Source organism: Ursus americanus, chromosome 4 (genome assembly GCF_024610735.1).
Source record: "Ursus americanus isolate L20-20 chromosome 4, mUrsAme1.1.p, whole genome shotgun sequence".
NCBI classification, from domain to species: domain Eukaryota; kingdom Metazoa; phylum Chordata; class Mammalia; order Carnivora; family Ursidae; genus Ursus; species Ursus americanus.
Window position 1 is genome coordinate 32,624,985 of NC_142130.1, and position 22,216 is coordinate 32,647,200.

General features: G+C 37.4%; 1 protein-coding gene across 2 annotated transcripts in view; it reads left to right on the forward strand.

The window, feature by feature from the left end:
* OSBPL11 (oxysterol binding protein like 11) overlaps positions 1 to 22,216 on the forward strand; it is an 87,469-nt gene that overhangs the window by 21,661 nt on the left and 43,592 nt on the right. For both annotated transcript variants that reach the window (XM_045812503.2, XM_087861560.1), the window contains 5 exons: positions 5,196 to 5,264; positions 15,413 to 15,588; positions 16,448 to 16,527; positions 18,118 to 18,294; positions 21,120 to 21,321. In XM_045812503.2, coding sequence (XP_045668459.2) covers positions 5,196 to 5,264; positions 15,413 to 15,588; positions 16,448 to 16,527; positions 18,118 to 18,294; positions 21,120 to 21,321 — 704 coding nt within the window. The remainder of the gene's footprint in view (positions 1 to 5,195; positions 5,265 to 15,412; positions 15,589 to 16,447; positions 16,528 to 18,117; positions 18,295 to 21,119; positions 21,322 to 22,216) is intronic.

Here is a 22,216-nt window from a genome sequence, read left to right on the forward strand (position 1 = left end):
TAGTGGCTCAGTTCTCCACTTGGTGGAGCTCTTTAGCTCACTGAGATGGATCAAGCTGGGAGTGGGGGAATGGCTTTGACCTGTTCTCTCCTCTCCAGAGCAGGGAATGCGTGCCACCCCTCTTCAGTAAGCCCTCACAGATGCCCAAACAGTGACCCTGTCTGTGTTACTGGTTTCTGTGACATCCCCGCCTTCACCCTGTCTATGTCCTAACTGTCCTCCTGCCAAACGGTGCAGCACTCTTGTGTTTTTAATCTCAGGTGTGGTTGTGTTTCAACCCCCCGGGCACAGACCGGCACTGATCCTCTGGGGAAGGGTCTCCCTGTATTGTGGCCAGTGCCAGCTTGTCGCAGGAGACAGCTGTGCCATCTCTCAGCAGTTTGGAGTTTATGGTAGATCACAACGCACAGCTGGTGCCAGTGTTTGCAGCCCTCAGTCAGAGGCTGTTCCGTGCTGGTGAGTGGGACAGCTTGATGGCGCCTGCAGGGCCCTTTGCCCGCGGGAGGCCCTCTATCAAATGCACTCCAAGCAGGGGTACCACTTCTCCCTCTGTGACCCTGGGGAATCCTCAGGCTGCCTGCTGCTGGGGCTCAGCTCTGCTCTCCCACTAGAGCACCGCTCAGTTCCCCAGGCGCAAACCCAGCAATGTCTCAGACTTTGGAAACTTCAGAATCACACTTCACTGTTTATAGAAAACTGGCAGTGTTGTAATCCTCTGCTTTTTCCCTATCAGTGGTTTTGGGGAATAGTTTTCTTGTGCAGTCCCCTGCGTGTGTTTTTACTCTTTTTTTCTTTTCTATGCTTTCTCTCTCCTCCTCTCTTGATGGTTCTTCCACTGTCACGGTGCCCTCCCCTGGGCAGCGCCCATGGCTCTTTTTTCCTCACAAACTCCTTGCAGCTCCTACATTCCAGCTCCTACATTCGTTTTTCTGGTTTGTAGGTGTATAGCTTTGTTCTCCAAGACTTCCGATTGATTTCTTGGGTGTTCAGAATGATTTACTATTTATCAAGCTATGTTCGAGGGAGGAGTCAAGCTTAGGGTCTCCCTACTCCTCTGCCATCTTACCTCTCCAAAATTCTCTTATTTTAAATGGGAGCAAAGCATAAGAGTTAAAGGTAGTACATGAGGAGTCAGTTATAAGGAGAGAAGAGAAAGGGAAGAGTGAACAAAGGGGCTCACTTACAAAACTCTTTATACTGGCCACCAGATGGCACAGTTGTTCCACATCTGCTGGTTGCACTGTCTGGGGAAGGGGAAGGACAAGAGCCAACCAGCTCTTTCAAAGAATAGGCTGTTCATAAGTTGATTCTTTGCAGCCTCGCATGTCTGTTTCATGAAGTAAAAGCAGGCAGGCAGTTTATAATTAATTGCACATTTGAATATCATGCCATATCAATATCGCCCTTGTAATTTTTGTGAGAAAGGTAACTCTTTAGTTACAAGCATCAACAAAATATTAACATTTCAAAATCGAAGATAAAACATTACTGTGAAGTATAAGGCTATACTTTGATTTTATTTCGGGAATGCTGCTATTGGAATTGTGCCCTTAAAAATTTATTGATAGCTATTAAATACTGATAGAAATAACTTATGTGCGACCAAAATGAGGATTACCTTTAGTAATAAGAGAGACTGGACAAAGGTAAGTGAGATGAGGCATTATCTTCCATTACTTAGAAATTAATTTTTTTTAAGATTTTATTTATTTATTTGACAGAGAGAGACAGCCAGTGAGAGAGGGAACACAAGCAGGGGGAGTGGGAGAGGAAGAAGCAGGCTTCCCGTGGAGGAGCCTGACGCAGGGCTCAATCCCAGAACTCCGGGATCACACCCAGAGCCAAAGGCAGACGCTTAACGACTGAGCCACCCAGGCGCCCCTAGAAATGAAATTTTTATTTGTTTTTTTCAGTTGTAGATATATACTGAGGTTTTAAGAAAGATTCTTTCCACAGTTCACTCATGCATTTAAAGAATGTAATTGTCCTAGAACCAGAGGAATTGAACTATAACTGAGGTGTAATGTTTTTATTCTATCCTTATAGTTATGAAGGCTTGGTGTAGAAACTAGATTATAAGGGTCCAGAAAACCAAAAATGTTGAATTATGAATATTTCGGTATTTTGAAGAAATATTTAATTCAGGTTATGTGGCACCTTAGGCTTTTGTGGATTGATGCAGGATATGTATAAATAAGTAAGTAAATATTCAGGTTATGAAGATACAGGTTAGAATGAACAACTACGTTTTTTCTTAAGATATAATTGACATACAGCATTATATTAGTCTTAGGTACACGACTTAATGTGATATTTGTATACATTGTGAAATGATGACCACAATAAATCTAGTAAACATCTATGACCATACATATTATACTTTTTTTTTTCTTGTGATGAAAACCTTTAAGATCTACTCTCTTGGGGCACCTGGGTGGCTCAGTCGTTAAGCGTCTGCCTTCGGCTCAGGGCGTGATCCCGGAGTCCTGGGATCGAGCCCCACATCAGGCTCCTCTGCTGGGAGCCTGCTTCTTCCTCTCCCACTCCCCCTGCTTGTGTTCCCTCTCTCGCTGGCTGTCTCTCTCTCTGTCAAATAAATAAATAAAGTCTTCAAAAAAAAAAAAAAGGTATACTCTCTTAGCAACTTTCAAATATGCAATATAGTATTTTTTAATACACTCACTCTGCTGGACATTACATCTCCAGGACTTATAACTGGAAGTTTGTATCTTTTAACCACTTTCATCCGTTTTACTTATTACTCCACCCCTGGCAACCATCAGTCTGTTCTCTGTATCTATGAGTTCTTTTTTAAAAATTATTTTTGGGGTGCCTGACTGTTTCAGGCAGTGGAGCATGCAACTCTTGATCTTAGGGTTGTGAGTTCAGGCCTCACATTTTGTGTAGAGATAACTTAAAAATAAAATAATTCTTTAAAAAATTATTTTTTATTTTTAGAGTCCACATGTAAGTGAAGGAATAAGTTTTGAGGGCAAAAACAGTTGAGGGAAGCTGAGGTGTGTGTTAAATACCTAAAACAGAGGAAGAACTCTGGGAGGTTATTTTTGGGCAAAATCCATGAGCATTGGGATTCCTGTGACCCCAAAGAACTGTTTAAGCCTGAAGCTTGGGAAAGATGTGGGAGCCAGACAAGAAAAATATCTTCATGCTTTTTTAAGTACTAGTGAACTGAAACAAATAGCTTTACTGTGACCTGGGGTTGCAACTAGAAGAACTCTAGCAAAAACCTAAGGGGCTGGGTTTCCAGAGAAGAATCCTTTCTTCTAGATATGGGCGCTAGAAAGTATTGAAATGAGAATTCAGCTGGTATTGTCAGTTTTAACATGACATAACATAACTATCAGAACTTTGGGTTGGCATTTTATTTTATTTTATTTTATTTTATTTTATTTTATTTTATTTTATTTAAGATTTTATTTATTTATTTGACAGAGATAGAGGGAACACAGGCAGGGGGAGTGGGAGAGGAAGAAGCAGGCTCATAGCGGAGGAGCCTGATGTGGGGCTTGATCCCATAAAGCCAGGATCACGCCCTGAGCCGAAGGCAGACGCTTAACGGCTGTGCCACCCAGGCGCCGCTGGGTTGGCATTTTAGAAGTGGACAGCCTTTGTCTCCTTGAGATTAGTGACCTTATGAAACCCAAAGGACTTGAGTAGTTTCACTTAATAAATACTATTGCTTGCTAGCCTTGGAATGAAAGAAAAATATAGGAAAAAAAATAACATAGTCATGGGATCAATTCTTTATTTTTAGATTTGATCTTTATTTTCAAGCACTTTGAAGAAATGAGATTAGAAAGACACTCAACATTGAGTTTATTCCTGAGGCATCCCCCTACCCACTCCCTAGTAATAGCTACTAGAATCGTATAATCAATTTGTTCATTTCATTTTCCTGAGAGGGTCTTTATCTTCAGCCGTTTTGTCCTTTTGTCTAAATCTGTTTTGAACTTTGTGTCAGCTCTTCCTTGCTTTTTGCCTTTAATATTTCTATGTTTTAAAGGTTGCCAGTTGCCTCACACTTTCAGTTTCCTTTATGCTGGTTAGCTGAAATTTTACCAGGTATGCTCTGTGACTTAGGGATAGTAAAGAAAATTAATGATGACTATCCATTGCATTTTATAGTGTAGAATTAAAACTTCAGGTGAGTTTTAAAGGAATTCTAATGTAAATTACGAATAAAAAATGAATATATCAACAAAATATGTCAGTGTATGTCTCACTTTACTTTTTGTAAGTATAAGGAACCTTAAAATGTTGGAAAAGAAATATCAATGAGATACTGCATTTTCTGTGAACCACTATAGCAGAACAGATGTGTGATAAGTGAAAAAAGGGGGAGGAAGTTAAGAAACTCAGTTGTAATAAGGCCTCAAAATCTTCCAATGGCAAAACTCAATAGAGAGTGTTGCTTCATACCTGTCTGAGGTGGAGTGGGAGTGAGGTGAAACACTCTCATCAAAAAGAACCTTCGAGGTGCCTGGGTGGCTCAGTCGTTAAACGTCTGCCTTCGGCTCAGGGCATGATCCCAGAGTCCTGGGATTGAGCCCCACGTCAGGCTCCCTGCTCCGCTGGGAGCCTGCTTCTTCCTCTCCCACTCCCCCTGCTTGTGTTCCCTCTCTTGCTGGCTATCTCTCTCTGTCAAATAAATAAATAAAAATCTTAAAAAAAAAAAAAAAACAGAACCTTCATTTTGGAAGCCTTAGGAATCAGAGACAGAACAGATTGGCCTCTTACGTGTCCCACCAGAGTGAGGAGGCACTATTCATTCAGTTTAGAGACCTTTTTTTTTCTAGAACCATTAAACTATTTTATTTCTTTAGTATTGAATTGTTCTATACTATTTTTATTTATAATTATATTTAAAGTATATTTGTTTTATATTTATGTAATTTTTATATTTCTATAATGATTTCATATTTAAAACATTATATAATAACTTACAGGGGCTTATACTTGTTCTGAAGAAATCTGGTAAAATAAAGACCTGTGGATATCAAATTTGGGGGATTAAGTACTTCTTTGTTAACCTATAAATCTTACTTCTGAAGAAAGTTTGAGGCATTTGTAAAATGCATATGTGTCTACAGCTATTTTTAAAACTGTTCAGTTAACTTCCTGATATTTCTTCTAATTTTTATTGACTTTGGTGCATTCTGATCTTTTTGAAACAGTGATCACATGGAAAATGTCTATGGCTACTTAATGAAGTACACCAACCTTGTCACTGGGTGGCAGTACAGGTAAGTGATTATTCTGTGTTACATCCCTCCTAAGAGACCGGAAGTGGGGCTGATCATTTTATATTCTGATATTACTTCTGTACAAACATGGATGGGAAACCTTTTAGAGAAGGATTTACAGTTATTTAAAGTCCGATGAATTCTCCTTTTTAGAGGGTGAGAGGAGTTGACATCTGTCCAGATGGTACCTTCCAAATGCTTCAGAAGTTAATATTTTTTTTATTGAAGAATAATTGACATGCAATATTACATTAGTTTCAGGTGTACAACATAGTAACTTGATATTTATGTATATTACAAAATGGTCATTTCAGTAAGTCTAGTTACCATCTGTCACCATACCAAATCATTATAGTATTATTGATTGTATTCTCTATGCCAGACAATTATATCCTTTTATCTTATTTTATAACTGGAAGATTGTACCTCTTAATCCTCTTTACCTATATTGTTTATCCTCCCATTCCTCCTCTCCTCTGACAACCACCAGTTTGTTCTGTGTATCAATAAATCTGTTTCTGTTTTGTTTGTTGGTCTTATTTTTTAGATTCCATACATAAATGAAGTCATTCAGTATTTGTTTTCCTGTCTGACTTATTTCAGTTAACATAATACCCTCTAAGTTCATCCGTGAAGTCCCCAATGGCAAGATTTCTTTCTTTTTTATGGCTTAGTAGTATACTTGTGTGTGTGTGTGTGTGTGTGTGCGCGCGCGCGTGTGTGCGTGTGCGCACGTATCTATATCTATACCACATCTTCTTTATCCCTTTGTCCATCAAAAGACAGCTACCTCTGAAAGTAGTAATACAGTATATGTTAATTAAATTGACTTTAGATAAATTTTTTAAAAAGTTAAAAAAAAAAAAATTTAGGTTGCTTCCATATCTTGGCTATCGTAAATGGTGTGATGACCATAGGGTAATGTGTCTTTTCAAATTAGTGTTTTCATTTTTGTCAGATAAAGACCTAGAAGTGGAATTGTTGGATCATATGGTAGTTCTGTTTTTATTTTTTTAATTTTAATTTAATTTTTATTTTTTTCCTATTTTACCCACACCCACACCCACTTCTCTGGTAACTATCAGTTTGTTCTCTATAGTTAAGAGTCTATTTCTTGGTTTGTCTGTCTTTCTCTTTGTTTTGTTTTGTTTTGTTTTGTTTGAATGAAATCATATGGTATTTGTCTTTCTCTGACTGACTTATTTCACTTAGCATTATACTCTCTAGCTCCATCCATGTTGTTGCTAATGGCAAGATTTCATTCTTTTTGATGGCCATAATATTCCACTGTATGTATATGTACACTTTTTTTATAATAATTTTTTATTATGTTAGTCACCATATGGTATATCCTTAGTTTTTGATGTAATGTTCCATGATTCATTATTTGCGTGTAACAGCCAGTGCACCATGCAATGTGTGCCCTCCTAAATACCCATCACCGGCCTTTCCCAACCCCCCCCCCACCAAGCCCTCAGTTTGTACACTTCTTTTTTATCCATTCATTGGTCAGTGGACACTTGCGCTGCTGCCATAATTTGGCTGTTGTAAGTAATGCTGCAATAAACATAGGGGTACATGTATCCCTTTGAATTAGTGTTTTTGTATTTTGGGGATAAAAACCCAGTAGTGCAATTACTGGAACATAGGGTAGTTCTGTTTCCAATTTTCTGAAGAACCTCCATACTATTTTCCACAGTGACTGTACCAGTTTGCATTCCCACCACCAGTGCAAGAGGGTGCCTTTTTCTCCACATCCTCGCCAGCACTTGTTATATCAGTTCTTTATATATTTTGGATACCAGCCCTTTATTGGATGTATCATTTGTAAATATCTTCTCCCATTCAGTAGGTTGCTTTTGGTTTTGTTGAGTGTTTCCTTGGCTGTGCAGAAGATTTTTATTTTGAAGTAGTCCCAGTGGTTTATTTTTGCTTTTATTTCTCTTGCCTCAGGAGACATCTAGAAAAATGTTGCTATGGCCGATGCCAGAGAAGTTACTGCCTGTGCTCTCTTGTAGGATTTCTGTGGTTTCAAGTCTCACATTTAAGTCTTTAATCCATTTTGAATTATTTTTGTAAATAGTGTTAAAAAAGTGGTCCAGTTTCATTCTTCTGAATGTAGCTGTCCAGTCTTCCCAACACCATTTGTTGAAGATACTGTCTTGTTTCCCATTATATGTATATTGTTTCCTCCTTCATTGAAGGTTAATTGACCATATAACTGTGGGTTGATTTCTGGGTTTTCTATTCTGTTCCATTGATCCTGTGTGTCTGCTTTTGTGCCAGCACCATACTGTTTTGGTTACTGTGGTTTTGTAATATACCTTGAAGTCTGAAATTGTGATACCTCCAGTTTTGTTTTCCTATTTTTAATCTTTAAGCGACCTCCATACTGGTTTTCATAGTGGCTGTACCAATTTGCATTCCCACCAGTAGTGCACAAGGGTTCCCTTTTCTCCACATTTTTGCCAGCATGTTTTATTTATCTTTCTGATTCTAGCAATTCTGACGGGTTTGAGGTGATATTTCATTGTGGTTTTGATGTGCATTTCCCTGATGATTAGTGGTACTAGGATCTTTTCATGTGCCTGTTGGCCATCTATTTTAAAAAAAATTTTTTTTTATTGAGAGCTAGCGCGAGAGAGAGAGGGGGCATGCGTGAGTGCGCACAAGCAGGTGTGCAGAGGGAGAGGGAGAAACAGACTCCCTGTGGAGTGGGGAGCCTGATGCAGGACTCTATCCCAGGACCCTGGGATCATGACCTGAGCCGAAGGTAGATGCTTAACCAGCTGAGCCACCCAAGCGCCCTGTGTATGTCTTTTTTATTTTTTATTTTATTTTTTTAAAGATTTATTTATCCACTAGAGAGAGAGTGCACACAAACAGCGGGGAGAGGCAGAGGGAGAAGCAGACTCCCCTCTGAGCAGGGAGCCTGATGTGGGGCTTGATCCCAGGACCCCGGGATCATGACCTGAGCCAAAGGCAGATGCTTAACTGACTGAACCACCCAGGCACCCCTATATGTCTTTTTTATAGAAATTTCTATTCGGGTTGTTTGCTCACATTTTAAGTGGATTGTTTGGTTTTTCTGATTTTGGATTTTATGAATTCTTTATGTATTTTAGATGTTACTCCTTATTGGATAAGTCATTTGCAAATATCTTCTCCCATTTAGTAGGTTGCTCTTTCATTTTGTTGATGGCTTCTTTCACTGTGCAAAAGCTTTTTAGTTGTAGTCCTAATTGTTTATTTTTGCTTTTGTTGTCCTTGCCTGAGGCGACAGATCCAAAATAATATTGCTAAGATCAGTGTCAAAGAGCTTACTACCTATGTTTTTTTCTAGGAGTTTTATGGTTACAGGTCTTATAGTTACGTCTTTAATCCACTTTGAGTTTGTTTTTGGTATATGGTGTAAGAAAGGGGTCTAGTTTCATTCTTTTTGTGTGTAGCTGTTCAGTTTCCCCAATACTTTATCAATGTGTTGACGCTGTTCAGTTTCCCCAATACTTTATCAAAGTGTTGACAGTAGACTAAAGTTACTGTTATATTAGGTTTATAATTTCTTGTTCACCTGCCTTGGCCTTTTTAAAATACTTGTAGTGACTAAGCTTTTAGGATGGTTTGGAGGCAGCAAACAAATTTATGTTTAGATGCCTATTTTGTGCAGGATTCTCAAACTTCTCTGGGACCTAGGAGAGTTTAAATAACCAGTCCAAGGTCACACAGGCAATCAGTAATGAGCAAAGCCAGGGTAGAATTGGTAGTTGTGGAGAAGGGGGATTAGACTTTTATTTTTTTTATTGTGGTAAAATATACACAAAACAAAATTTATATCATTTTAACCACGTATCAGTAAGTGTTCAGTGTGGTGACATTAAATGCATTCATTGTTCTGCACTATCTATCTGTAGCACTTTTCGCATCTTCTCAAATTGAAACTGTACCCATTAAATAATAATTCCCCATTTCTGGGGTGCCTGGGTAGCGCAGTCGTTAAGCGTCTGCCTTCGGCTCACGGCGTTCCAGGATCGAGTCCCACATCGGGCTCCTCCGCTGGGAGCCTGCTTATTCCTCTCCCACTCCCCTGCTGTGTTCCCTCTCTCGCTGGCTGTCTCTCTGTCACATAAATAAATAAAATCTTTAAAAAAAAAATAATAATTCCCCATTTCTCCCTCTCCCAAGCCCTTCGCAACCACTATTCTACTTTGTGTCTGTGCTTTGACTGCTCTTGGTACCTCATAAGTGAAATCATACAATATTTGTTCTTTTGTGCCTGGCTTATTTCACTGAGCTAGTATCTTTAAGGTTCATCCATGTTGTAGCATGTGTCAGAATTTCCTTCCTTTTTCAGGCTGGATAATATCCTTTTTTTTTTTTTTTTTAAAGATTTTAATATTCTGTTGCACGTGTGTACCACATACTCTTTATCTGTTCATCTGCCAATGGATGCGTGGGGTGCTTCCACCTTTTGGCTGTTGTGAATAATGCTGCTGTGAATACTGCTGTACAAATATTTGTTCAAGTCTCAGTCTTTTGTGTATACCCAGTCAAGTCATGTCTTTTGTGTATATACCCAGAAGTGGAATTACTGGATTATATGGTAATTCTGTGTTTAATTTTGGGGGGAATTTCCATACCGTTTTCCATAGTAGCCACATCATTTTATATTCTTACCAGCAGTTCACAAGGGTTCTAATTTCTCCACATCCTCACCAACACTTGTTATTTTCTGTTTTTTGGGTTTTGTTTTTTTTTTTTATAATAGCCTTCCTGATAGATGTGAAGTGGTATCTCACTGTTGGTTTTAAACTTCCTAAAAAATGATAATATTGGAATTTGAACCCAGACAGGTCTGACTCCAAAGTCTATGGTTTTACATTATCGTCGTGCTGCTTCTAGTTCACATGTCATTTGGATGCTTCTGCTTTTGGGTACGATAAAATAACAGGAGCTGAATTTTCTTTCCTACCTTAAACAACTTGAAAATGGGACATTTTCATTATTTATAAAATAATGATATCCAGACATTTAAAAGAACAGGATGATGAAAAGGTAGTTGTTTAACAGAGAGGGCAGTTCGGGCTGCACTTAGTTGGATGTGACATTAGGGAATCCAAGTAAGACTGACCTGCAGGAAGTTAGAGATCATACGGCAGGTCAAAGCTGGGTATGAACACCTAGAAGGGAATCATCCCTGTTGAAGTTAAAAGGGCACTTCTCCAGGGTTCCCATCTTTTATTTAAAAAAAAAAAAAAAAAGCAAAGTTAAGGGAGTCTTTTCATGTTGTATTTTTCACTTCAAGTTTTTGAATTTTTTTTTTTTAAAGATTTTATTTATTTATTCGACAGAGATAGAGACAGCCAGCGAGAGAGGGAACACAAGCAGGGGGAGTGGGAGAGGAAGAAGCAGGCTCATAGCAGAAGAGCCTGATGTGGGGCTCGATCCCATAACGCCGGGATCACGCCCTGAGCCGAAGGCAGACGCTCAACCGCTCTGCCACCCAGGCGCCCCTTGAAATTTTTTGAAGGCTTATATATTCAAATGTTATACAGAATATTAATTTTTTAAAGATTTTATTTATTTTAGAGAAAGAGAGTGTGAGCAGGAGGAGGGGCAAAGGGAGAGGGAGAAAAAATCTCAAGCAGACTCCCCACTAAGGGCAGAGCCTGTCACGGGGCTTGACCTCATGACTCTGAGATCATGACCTGAGCTGAAGCCAAGAGTTGGACACTTAACCGACTGAGCCACCCAGGGGCGCCCAGAATATTCATTTTTAAAAGTTTTATGTCCCTCTGGTTTTAACACTATTCTTTGCTCTCTATCTTAAAAGGGAGATAGTCTAGCTTTCTCCCCCAATATCCAACAACTGTCATTCATATAATATTGAATAATACTGAGAAACTCTCAGAAGGGGAAAGAGTAAGAAAGCTCCAAAACATACACAAACATAAAATTTAGTATAGTTGCAAGATGGCATTTTAGGTGAGTGGCAACTTGAGACCATAAGAAGAAGTGGCAGGTGTTTATCATTACATGAGGGAGCACACCAAAAAGATCCGTTGGCGGTGGTTGCCTAGAGTTAGAAGATCCAAGCAAACATTCTAGGGTAGGGAGGGGCACTGCCTCTCCTGACATAATCCCTCAAGCTGTGTAAGAGATGAGTTTATAGCAGCACCAGAAAGTTCTGGTAAACTCATCCCTGTTTGCTACTGTGAGAACACAGAACCTTTTACCAATTTACCCCATCAGAGAGAGGTCTCACCTTGTCAGTGTGCTGTAAGCCCACTTTATTATTAGTTTGTTGAAGATTTTATTTATTTGAGAGAGAGAGAAAACACAGGCATGTGAGTTGGGGGAGGTGCAGAGGGAGAGGATCTTAAGCCAACTTTGGGGAGCGCAAAGCCTGACATGGGGCTGGATCCCACCACTCTGAGAACATGACCCAAGCTGAAACCAAGAGTCGGACACTTAACTGACTGAGTCAGCCAGGTGCCCCAACTGTAGCCCTACTTAAATAAAAAAACTTCCATTTTTATTTTATGTCAGCTGGGCTAGAGGTCCTGTGGCACAGCAGAGATATACTGGGTCCTCAGCATGAGACATGTAGATTGAATGATCAAAGGTGAACAGAAAGGTTAAGACCAGGTTTAAGGACCCTAGGCTTCGTTGCTCAGTTGCTTTGGCTGCCTAGCCATTCTTGTCCACGTGCTGCAGGTGTAGCTTAAGTGACAAAAGCACTGCACCTGTGGCAGATACTCAAGACCATTTCCCTGCAGTCCATTTCTGTTTTGACTGAGGGCAGCTTGTAGCAGCCTGGAGAAATCCGCCATGGACTCTATAAATAACTGCTTTTTCTGGAATGTGGTACGCTAGGAAAGTACAGAACAGCAAAACTCTCTCCTGAACCCACTTCCTGCCGCTTTAACTTCTCATTCCTGAAGGTGAGATTGCTTCCCATTTGGCTCAGAAGTCTGTAGACACATAGCATTAAAGTCCTGGCATGGCCAGAACAAGGCACACAGTTGCCTTTCCTCCCAAAAATCTTCCCAAGTTTATTTTTGTCATTATAAGAGACTTCCAAGTCAAAATATTTTTAGATTAAAGTTGCATTTTGATGATATTGCACAGTAAGTTGTGGGTTATTTCAAAGATTAGTCATTTCCCAAAATTGACAGTCTTTGTTATTTTGAAATTGCAAAAAAACCCCGCAATTATTTGCCAATTTTAACAGCATTTTCTTTTAACAACTTAGGTGAATTTTCTGCATGTGAAGGCTCATGATGAATCTTGTTTCCCTGTTATATTTAACTTTTGTTCCTACATTTTCTTTGTTTATTGGCTAGGCCAGCTTGCTCAAAATGCTTCCATCAAGAGTCTACTACCCTTCTGGGCAAAATCGCTTTGTTACGTTTCCTCATTATGTGGATTGTCTACCTCCAAACTATACATCTTGTAAAATTTCTCTCCATAAAAGGCATAAAGGAAGAACATTTGGATTAATCCACATATAATGAAAGATGCCCAGAATGCTCTCTTATTGAAGTGGGCCCATAGTATCATCTTGATATTAAAAAGATGATCAGTTATTGGCTAATTTTTTTTAGTGAGGTATCATTGACATATTATATTAGTTTCAGGTGTACAACATAAAACAGATTTGATATCTGTACATATTATGAAATGATCACAATTAAGTCTAGCTAACATCTGTCATCATACATAGTTACAAAAATTTTTTTCTTGTGATGAGAACTTTTAAGATCTACTCTCTTAGCAACTTTCAAATACACAATACGGTGTTAACTATAGACACCATGCTGTTAAGTTATTGGTTATTTCTATGATTTCACCAATCCCTCCTCACCATTATTTTCTGTGTATTTAGGTGAGTGCCTCCAATATTGTAAATATGTGGTACTGCTTTTGGGATAAGAAATAGTGTTCACAGCAATTTGAGATTTCCAAACATACGGTTTTCTAAATTTTCTTTGACTACTTTTAGAGAAGAGACCATTTTTCTTTGTCTGTTTGAAATGAATTGTACTTACCATTTAGAATTGTGGAAAGAGATTTCTTTCCTTCCTTCCATTTTTGTTCGTTCTTTTTGTTAACAGCTTTATTGAAATATAATGCACAATCCATACAATTTGCCCACTGAGTGTACAACTCAGTGGTTTTCAGTATATTGATGAGGTTGCTTTCTTACTAACCCACCCCTTCTGTTTATTTTTCTGTTTATTTGATGAATTTTTTGTAGTAGATTCATTTCTTAGTCCATTAGGGCAGCTATAACAAAATACTACAGACTGGGTGGCCTATAAATATTTCCCACAGTTCTGGAGGTTGGAAGTTCAAGATCATGGTGCCAGCATTGTTAGGTAAGGGCCCTCTTCCTATCATAGACTTCTTGTGTGAGAACGTGGCAGAAAAAGAGTCAAGGAAGAGCTCTTGGGTCCCTCATGAGGGTTCTGCCCTCATGACCTAAACACCTCCCCCGAAGCCCTGTCTCTTCATACTGTTATCGTAGGGGATAGGATTTCAACATAATGAATTTGCAGGGCACACGTTTGGACCATAGCAGATTCATATGTGCATTTTGTGTTTTATGCTTATGTTTTAGAAATTGAAGATGATGTCAGCGACTATCTTGTGTTAATTCAAATAATCTCTTCAAATATTTTGGAAAATAAAGATAACCCTATTAAAAATGGGCAAAATGCTATGAGCAGTTCACTAAATAGAACTATAGGTGGTCAATAAACACATGAAAAAGTGTATAATTCTTCTAATAATTAATGAAATGAAAGTTTAAAAGCTCTCAAAAATGCTAATTTTTAAAATTAAAATATGGGGATATAATTTTAGAATCAGAAGCATGCTAAAAGATGAACAAGAAAAACAATAGTTCTTTGCTTTCCCATCTCCCTTTTCAGGCAGCCACTTCCAAATTTTGCTTGCTTCTCAAGCAGTGTTTCTTTCCTTGAAGAGAAGGCTGATTTCATTTCTCTCAGTTTGATATGATATGGTTGCCTGTTGTTTAAGACAATACCTTCTAGGACCTTGAACTCGATCTTACAGTCTAGTGTTCTAGAACTCATTAACATATAGAATACCAAACTGCTCCGAACCCAAACATTAATTTTTTTAAATTGAAACTTTTTAGATTTTTTTTAAAAATAACTATTGAATTACTTAAATTGGAATCTGAATAAAGTAATTAATCTGGAACCAAATCATAACATCAAATTCTTTTCCAAAGTGTATCAGTATTTCATCATTTCGTTTCAAGTTCCTTATGTTTCTCCATCTCCAGTTGCAGCTTTTACATTTTTAAACAGGATAAGTAATCTTTAGTTGTGACCTACTTAATGATACATTCACAAAATCTTTCTACCCTGACATTGTTCTCATTGTATATTTCACTGATTAAATCTTGAATCAGATTTATTTCTTACCCAGCATTTAGTTATTCTCAGAGTTCATGTTTTAATTTGTTTCCAGTAAATTTTAAATAAAAATTCTTACTACCATTTGTCTTTGGGCAATTTACCTTCCCTGTTAATGAATTCTGGAGAGAAATCTTCCTCTGAAAGGATACTCTTTGTTTCCTTTTTGCATTATCTGGTATGCCTCTTCCCTTAATATTAAGTGCCTCTCCTTCAGCTGAAGGTTTTTTTTTCCCCCTCAACATTTGCTGCGACATGGACGGCACTGGAGGCGATAATGCTAAGTGAAATAAGTCAAATCAGCTGAAGGTTTTATGTCATTTATTAAATTCATTCAATTTTTCAGTTAGCTTCATTGCTAGGAAATTCGGCCTCGTGTTTCCAAGTACTTCTTGAACAGCTTTTGAATTTTATTTGTTTGTTTATTAGAGAGGGAGAGGAAGGTAGGTGGTGGCAGAGGGAGGGGGCGGGTGGTTAATGGCAGAGGGAGGAGAAAGAGAGGATCTCACCACTCTGAGATCATGACCTGATCCAAAATCAAAATTCAGACGCTTAAGTGACTGAGCAACCCAGGCACCCCTTGAGTTTTATTTTTTTAATAGCAAAAACTCCAAAATGTGGTGATTGAAATGTAGTTTCCTTTGGTTTGACTAGGGGGAATGTTTAAAAATTATGACTTTTTCTTTTTTTGATTTATTACAGGTTTTTTGTTTTAAACAATGAAGCTGGGTTATTGGAGTACTTTGTGAATGAACAGTCTAGAAATCAGAAACCCAGAGGTACTTTGCAGCTTGCCGGAGCTGTAATATCACCTAGTGATGAGGACTCTCACACCTTCACTGTAAATGCTGCCAGTGGGGAACAGTATAAACTTAGAGGTACGATCGAGATACGGGAATTGATAGTGTGATTTTCTTCTTCCCTTGAGAATTTGATGTACTTCCCTGCTTTCATTTGAGTTTTGGAAACACAAACTACTGTCATCGATGATGTAGATATGATATTCAGAATCTTAGAATTGCTTGTGGATTTATGAAATCTGTTTTAATAAATAACCTTTCTCAAGTGGCACAGTGAAGAAGTGTATTTACAATTGGCCCCTGTAAAATATTTGTGTAGACAAACCCTGACTACTGAAAAATCTAAAAACATAGCTAGATTCTTTAAATGGTATTTTCTATGTCTGCCATGAATTTGTTTTTTACCCCTTTTCTTGATTTGGTTTACATGCCCTCTTTGAAGTTTCTAGTAACTAATACACATAGGTGGGATTTATTAAAATGTTCATATTCATTTAAAAAGTATACCTTTTGTATAGGTTAATTTAATTTGTGTTTTTTGTTTAATTAATGCACATGAAGTATAATGCTAACCCTAACTGGATATTCTGCAAGAGACCTGAAAATATTGAGTACACATTAAATGCTTAATAAAGGTTATTTCTTGAAGTAAGAGCATATTTTTTGAGAAACTTAAGACATGTCAAGTCTTATATTCCTGCCTAGCTGCATGTAATTTATCCTCTTTCTGAAATATCCATATCCAGCTACTATGTTACTTAACAGAGTTGATGCTTGGGCCTTTTTCCTCCCTCCCTCCAGTACGGGACATTTGCTCTAGGGAGAATAGGACCAATCCCTGGTTTTCAATTATCTATCTGTTCTTCATGCTGTAGACAGTTAGTTGTATCCCATAAATAAATATAAAAGTGAATAACTGTTAGGTTCTTTTTATCAGCCACAGATGCTAAAGAGCGACAACATTGGGTTAGCAGACTTCAGATATGTACACAGCATCACACTGAAGCTATTGGCAAGGTATGTGGACTCATGATATTAGCACATAAAAAGGGGGAAAGAATGTTTTATTGTATTTTTTTATATTTTTAAATTGCAAGACTATTCATATACTTTAAAATTTACCCTTTTAAAGTGTGCTATTTCGTTGGTTTCATATATACACAAGATTGTGCAACCATCACAACTCTCTAGTTCCAGAACACTTTCATCACCCTCCAAAACACCCGTATCCATGAGCAGTCACTTGCATTGTCCCCTTTCCAGGCCCCTGGCAAACACTAATCCATTTTCTGTTTCTGTGGGTTTGTCCATTCTGGGCCTTTTATATAAATAAAATCATACAGTACGTGGTTTTTTGTGTCTGGCTTTTTACACTTCACGTAATTTTTTTCAGAGGTAGAAGCAAATATTATTAAATGTCCAGTTTTATTTATTCTTTAATCTTTTATGTATGCACAGTACTTTCAGGGTTCATTCATGTCATTTTGTCTCATTTTATTCCTTTTTATGGCCAAATAATATTTCACCATACGGATACATTACATGTTGTTTATCCATTCATCAGTTGGTGGACATTTGGGTTGTTTCCATTTTGTAGCTATTATGAATACCATTTGTGTCTGGGTTTTTGTGTGAACACATGATTTCACTGAGGTGTATATTTAGGAATGGAATTACTGAGTCATATGATGTTTTTCTGTTTAACTTTTTGAGGAGCTGCCAAACTGTCTTCTAGAGTGACTGACCATTTCACATTCCCACCAGCAGTGTATGAGGGTTTCAGTTTTTCTGCATCCTCACCAATACCTGTTACTGCCCTTTAAAAAAAAAAAAAAATTGTAATAGGCATCCTGGAATATGTGAAGTGGTTTTGATTTCATTTCCCTAATGACTGATAATGTTGATGATCTTTCCATATGCTTATTGATCATTTGTGTATCTTCTTTGGAATTTTTTTTTATTTTTTAAGGTGGAGAGGATGGTCTCAGTACTTGAAATCTGAGGTTTAGAGACACCTAAAAACTAATACCTGGGCAGCATAGTTGAAGAATTCCATATGTAGGTATACCTAGGTGATAGCTTGACTTTAAAAAAAATTTTTTTTCCTAGTGCTTTTTCCCCATAAGTAAATTTTAAGAAGTTTTTTGTGATTTAGGCCTACTGCCCAGTCTTCAGGAAGTTCATCACAAAAGCTTTACTCCTACTGCAAGATTATAGTCGTTGGCAGTGATCAGAAAGTATTAGTTTGTTCTAAAGGTACTTGCATGTTAGATTAGAAAATGTATTATATTGAATATTTTTGCTTCAGTCATGGTATTTAGAAATCTGAAATTAGAAATTTCTTGTTCTAATATTAGTAAAATGTGAAAAAATATTCTCGACAGCACAAACCTGTAATCAATTTTCTCAATAAATTACGACTTTACTGTTGGATGTATCAAATGTTTAAACTTTGAGAATCTTAAATTTTAGCATTTTTCAAAAATGTTGTCAAGTCTGAGGTTAATTTAATTTTTAAATCTGTTCATGTGTAAGGCTAAAGTGTATATATAATAGGTGAGGGTTAACCAGAATTCTGGAAAATGAATGATTTTCTTTGTCTAATAGAATAATCCACCTCTGAAATCACGAAGCTTCTCACTTGCATCTAGTGGTAATTCTCCTATCTCCCAGAGGAGACCAAGTCAAAATGCCATTTCTTTTTTTAATGTTGGACATTCCAAACTACAATCAGTGAACAAAAGAGCTCATTTACCTCCAGACCATCTTGTGGAAGTCAGAGAAGTAAGTATGAATTGAAGTCAAATTAAAATGCCAAAATGATCTAACTTGCTTGTTTTTTTCACACACAAAACATTGAAATCCTGTTTGTGTCTTCTGGGGCCTTCAAATGTTTTCTGTCTACTATGCTGAGATAATTTGAAATCATAAAGATTCCATGGTTTTGTGTGATGTCCTAAGTTTCTTTTCTGTGGTGTCCTAAGTTTCCTAGGTACACTCTCATTTTTCAGTCTATATCTTTCACTTCTCAAGTAAAAGTACAGACTCCTTTGATGTAACATTTATGATCAAAACATATGTTATGATGTAACATTAAGCCTACTGGGAAGACCAAAAGGCCAAACAAGTGATTAAAAAAAAAAAAAAAAGATTTGTATAGACAATTTCAAACATACACAAAAACAGAATAGTTAAATCCTTGATGTTGCCTTATCTCACCATTTCCCTGTTTTGTTTTTTTTTTCAAACTGAGTACCAAATAATTGTAGTTAGTAAGGGATCTAGTTGTTAGGTCCTAAATATTCCTGAGTTAAATTTGGTAGAGCTAATAGATAATCTCTGTAGTGAGTGGCCTCACACAAGTGTGTGATTGGAAAGTAGAGGAATATTTTAATTGCCTTTTAAGATAATTGTGGTTATTCTTCTTTGGTACTTATGAAAACTTAATAGTAGCAATTTTGTAAGTGTTAGATGCAGTGCGGAATCTAATATATATCCATGGACTTTCCATATGCTGTTACATGAAAATCTATTGGTCTGTCTTGGCACTTGGAGTGTATCTTTAATCTGTGCATGATTTTGTAACACCATGCATCAGTCATTTGGGAAAATATGATCTCACAGAGTTAGGCAAGTCTTGCAGACGTTGACCTACTTTATCATGCAGTGTCAGAAATTCCCAGTCATTAGCGTCCTCACCAATCTCATCAGAAAAGGCTTTCGGTACTTCAGTTGTCAAGCTTACATGGTAACAGATAAAGGTTTCCCAAAATTCTTCTCATTTTAAAGCTCAGATTTTATAATTGGCAATAAATACTGTTGGCTTTTTTTGAAGTGATAGGGTTGTTTTTTTTAATTTTGGGGATGTCTACCACATACCTCCAAGTCTGAATATCTATAGTTTCTAACAGTCATTCTGTAAAGGAAAAACACTCCTAATAGGTTTCTCTTCTTTTCTACTATAACACTCTACAGTTCTGTACTCTGGTCACCAACTATTGGGGTTTTCCCACCACCAAGCAATTCTCTAATTCTCTGTGGACACCAGCTGTGTGTCCTACAGTTTAACTCAGTTTCGACACTATCTACCTGAGGTAGTGTCAGATCCCACAAGACTGTCCTCACTTTAGACATCACTTGCAAGTTCACATTCTCACCTGTGCCTCTGACCAACCTGCTATAAAGAACTCAGGAACAGACAGATATAAGAGATGCATAGGGCCAGATATGGGGGGAAAGGCGTGGGGCTTCCACGCCTTTTCTGGTTGTACCGCCCTCCCAGTACCTCCAAGTGTTCACCAACCAGAAGCTCTCTGAACCTCCTCTTTTGGGATTTTTATGGAGGATTCTGTAGGTAGGCATGATTGAATGATTGCCTGTTGGTGATTAATTCATCATCCAGCCTGTGCTCCCTCCTCTCTAGAGGTTGGCAGGTGCAGCTGAACACATTATACATATCTGTTGGTTACATATCTACATAATTGTTTGATCATAGATTATAAATTATTTAACTCTGTATATTTAACTCCAATAAATACTGCCTAACTATTGGCAAGAGTGTTTGTACTGTTCATAAGTTTGGATTATTAGACGTTAGTCCTACCATTTGTATACAAAATATTTTACACACACAAAGCACATACGTATATGCATGTATAAATATGTACATATAGGTATCTTCATATCCACTCTTTTAATTCAGAAACCTTTTTTTCTAATAAGGGTGAATGTTTAATCTATTGCTATGACATACGTTTTCAGGGGCTATTTCATGTACGACACTTGATTTGTTTGGTAGGATATTTACATCTCTCTCTTACTAGCCCTCTGATGAACTGTATTAAAAATCATCTGGAACAGTGTCTCTGAAAGCTAAAAGAATCTCTGTTACAGAGGTTCTGTGTGAATTCAAAGAGTGTCTAAAAGATAGGCAATCTGAGAACCTTCTGCTCACAATTGAGTAATTAAGCATAATAAATTCAATTTTCATTTAAAAATATTGGGTTGCTTATCAAGCATTGTTATTCTGTTGGCTCTCTTAGGAAAAGTGAACAGAGCACTTGATCAAAGCAGAGTGTATTAAACTCTTTTAACGTGAAAAGTTTATATCCAGTACGTGCTGTACAGTCAGGCTAATGGTACCAGAAAGTTAGAGAAAAGGAAGCAGGAGAACCATCATGTTCTCAATGTAAGTTCAAATTGAGCCTGACTAGAGGTGCTCAGATGAAAGAGGTTAAGAGCCCAGACTGGGAACTAATGAAATATTTAATGCTGCTATTGAAGAAGATCCAGAATGTTCTTTTAATGACTTGTACGAATGTATACTATTAATAAAAGGTTTGTCAAGGCTTTTGAGCTTTGTTGCTTCTAAAGAAAAAGTGCAGCTGCCAAAGATTACCATCTTTTACACAATTGACACAATTTACACAATTACACACTGTTAAATAGTGCTCATTAATTCAGAATAGCCAAACATAAAGTAGATTTCTAAGCCTAATATATCCTAAAAATGGCTCAGAAGCTGAGTATGGTAATTAAAATGGAAACTGTGTGTATACATGATATATAGAACTCATGAGTGGGACACACGGAACTGTTGTTTTCTTTAGATGATGTCTCATGCTGAAGGACAACAGAGAGACTTAATTAGGCGAATTGAATGCCTTCCTGCTTCTGGCCATCTTAGTTCCTTGGACCAGGATCTCTTAATGCTCAAAGCTACTTCCATGGCAACTATGAACTGCTTAAACGACTGCTTTCATATTCTCCAGTTGCAGCATGCATCGCATCAGAAGGGCTCATTGTCTTCAGGTAAGTTATAGATGAAGAGTAGGATTTAACATTAAGTGCCAAAACATGGAAAGATTGCATTTGTTGTAATTCTAACTCCTAAAAAATCTTAAGAAGAAAAAGAAAAACATTGAGCCTCTTGATTTTTTTAATTATCACATTAATGTTAAAGAAAGTCTTATTGTGTCCTTTTTAGAATCAAATGATTTTAGGGCTAATGTTTAATATAATTGAATATCTCTTTGGAGACCTCAACTCCATATGTCGAAAACTGAACTCAAAACGTACATCTCGTTTGTTTGTGCTAAAATTGGTGGCATCGTTATTCATCCAGTCGACCTTAATAGAGATATCGGGACCATTTCTTAACTTTTGGTTTAGTCCTCTGTTCATTATATCCATACTGACCCAGAGATATTAAAGTCTGTCAGTCACTTTTCAGTTTGAAAAATAAGGTGTACATTTAGTATTTGAGAGTACTTATTTGTTGAAATTAATCTCCTGGGGAAAATAATGTTACTGCATGTGAGGACAAAAAATGAGTTTTTCTATTTAATGAGATGAATAAACTCATGTTCTTCTTTATTGAGATATAATAGACATATAATATGTAAGTTTAAGGTGTACAGCATGTTGATTTGATACATATACACGTTGCGACATGATTACCAAAGCTAATGCCTCAATCATATCACACAGTTCTCACTTTTTTGTGGTGAGAAACCAAGAATTGGACGCTCAGTGGACTGAGCCACCCAGGCACCCCTACCGTAGTCAGATCTGAGGTGATACAATATAGTTTCCATCCTCATGGATGCCTACTTAAATCAATATTTCAAGCTTATAATAAACTATGTTTAGTGTCAGTTGTAGGTATAGACTAGTAAGCCATGTATGTTTCCCATAGGGAACTCAT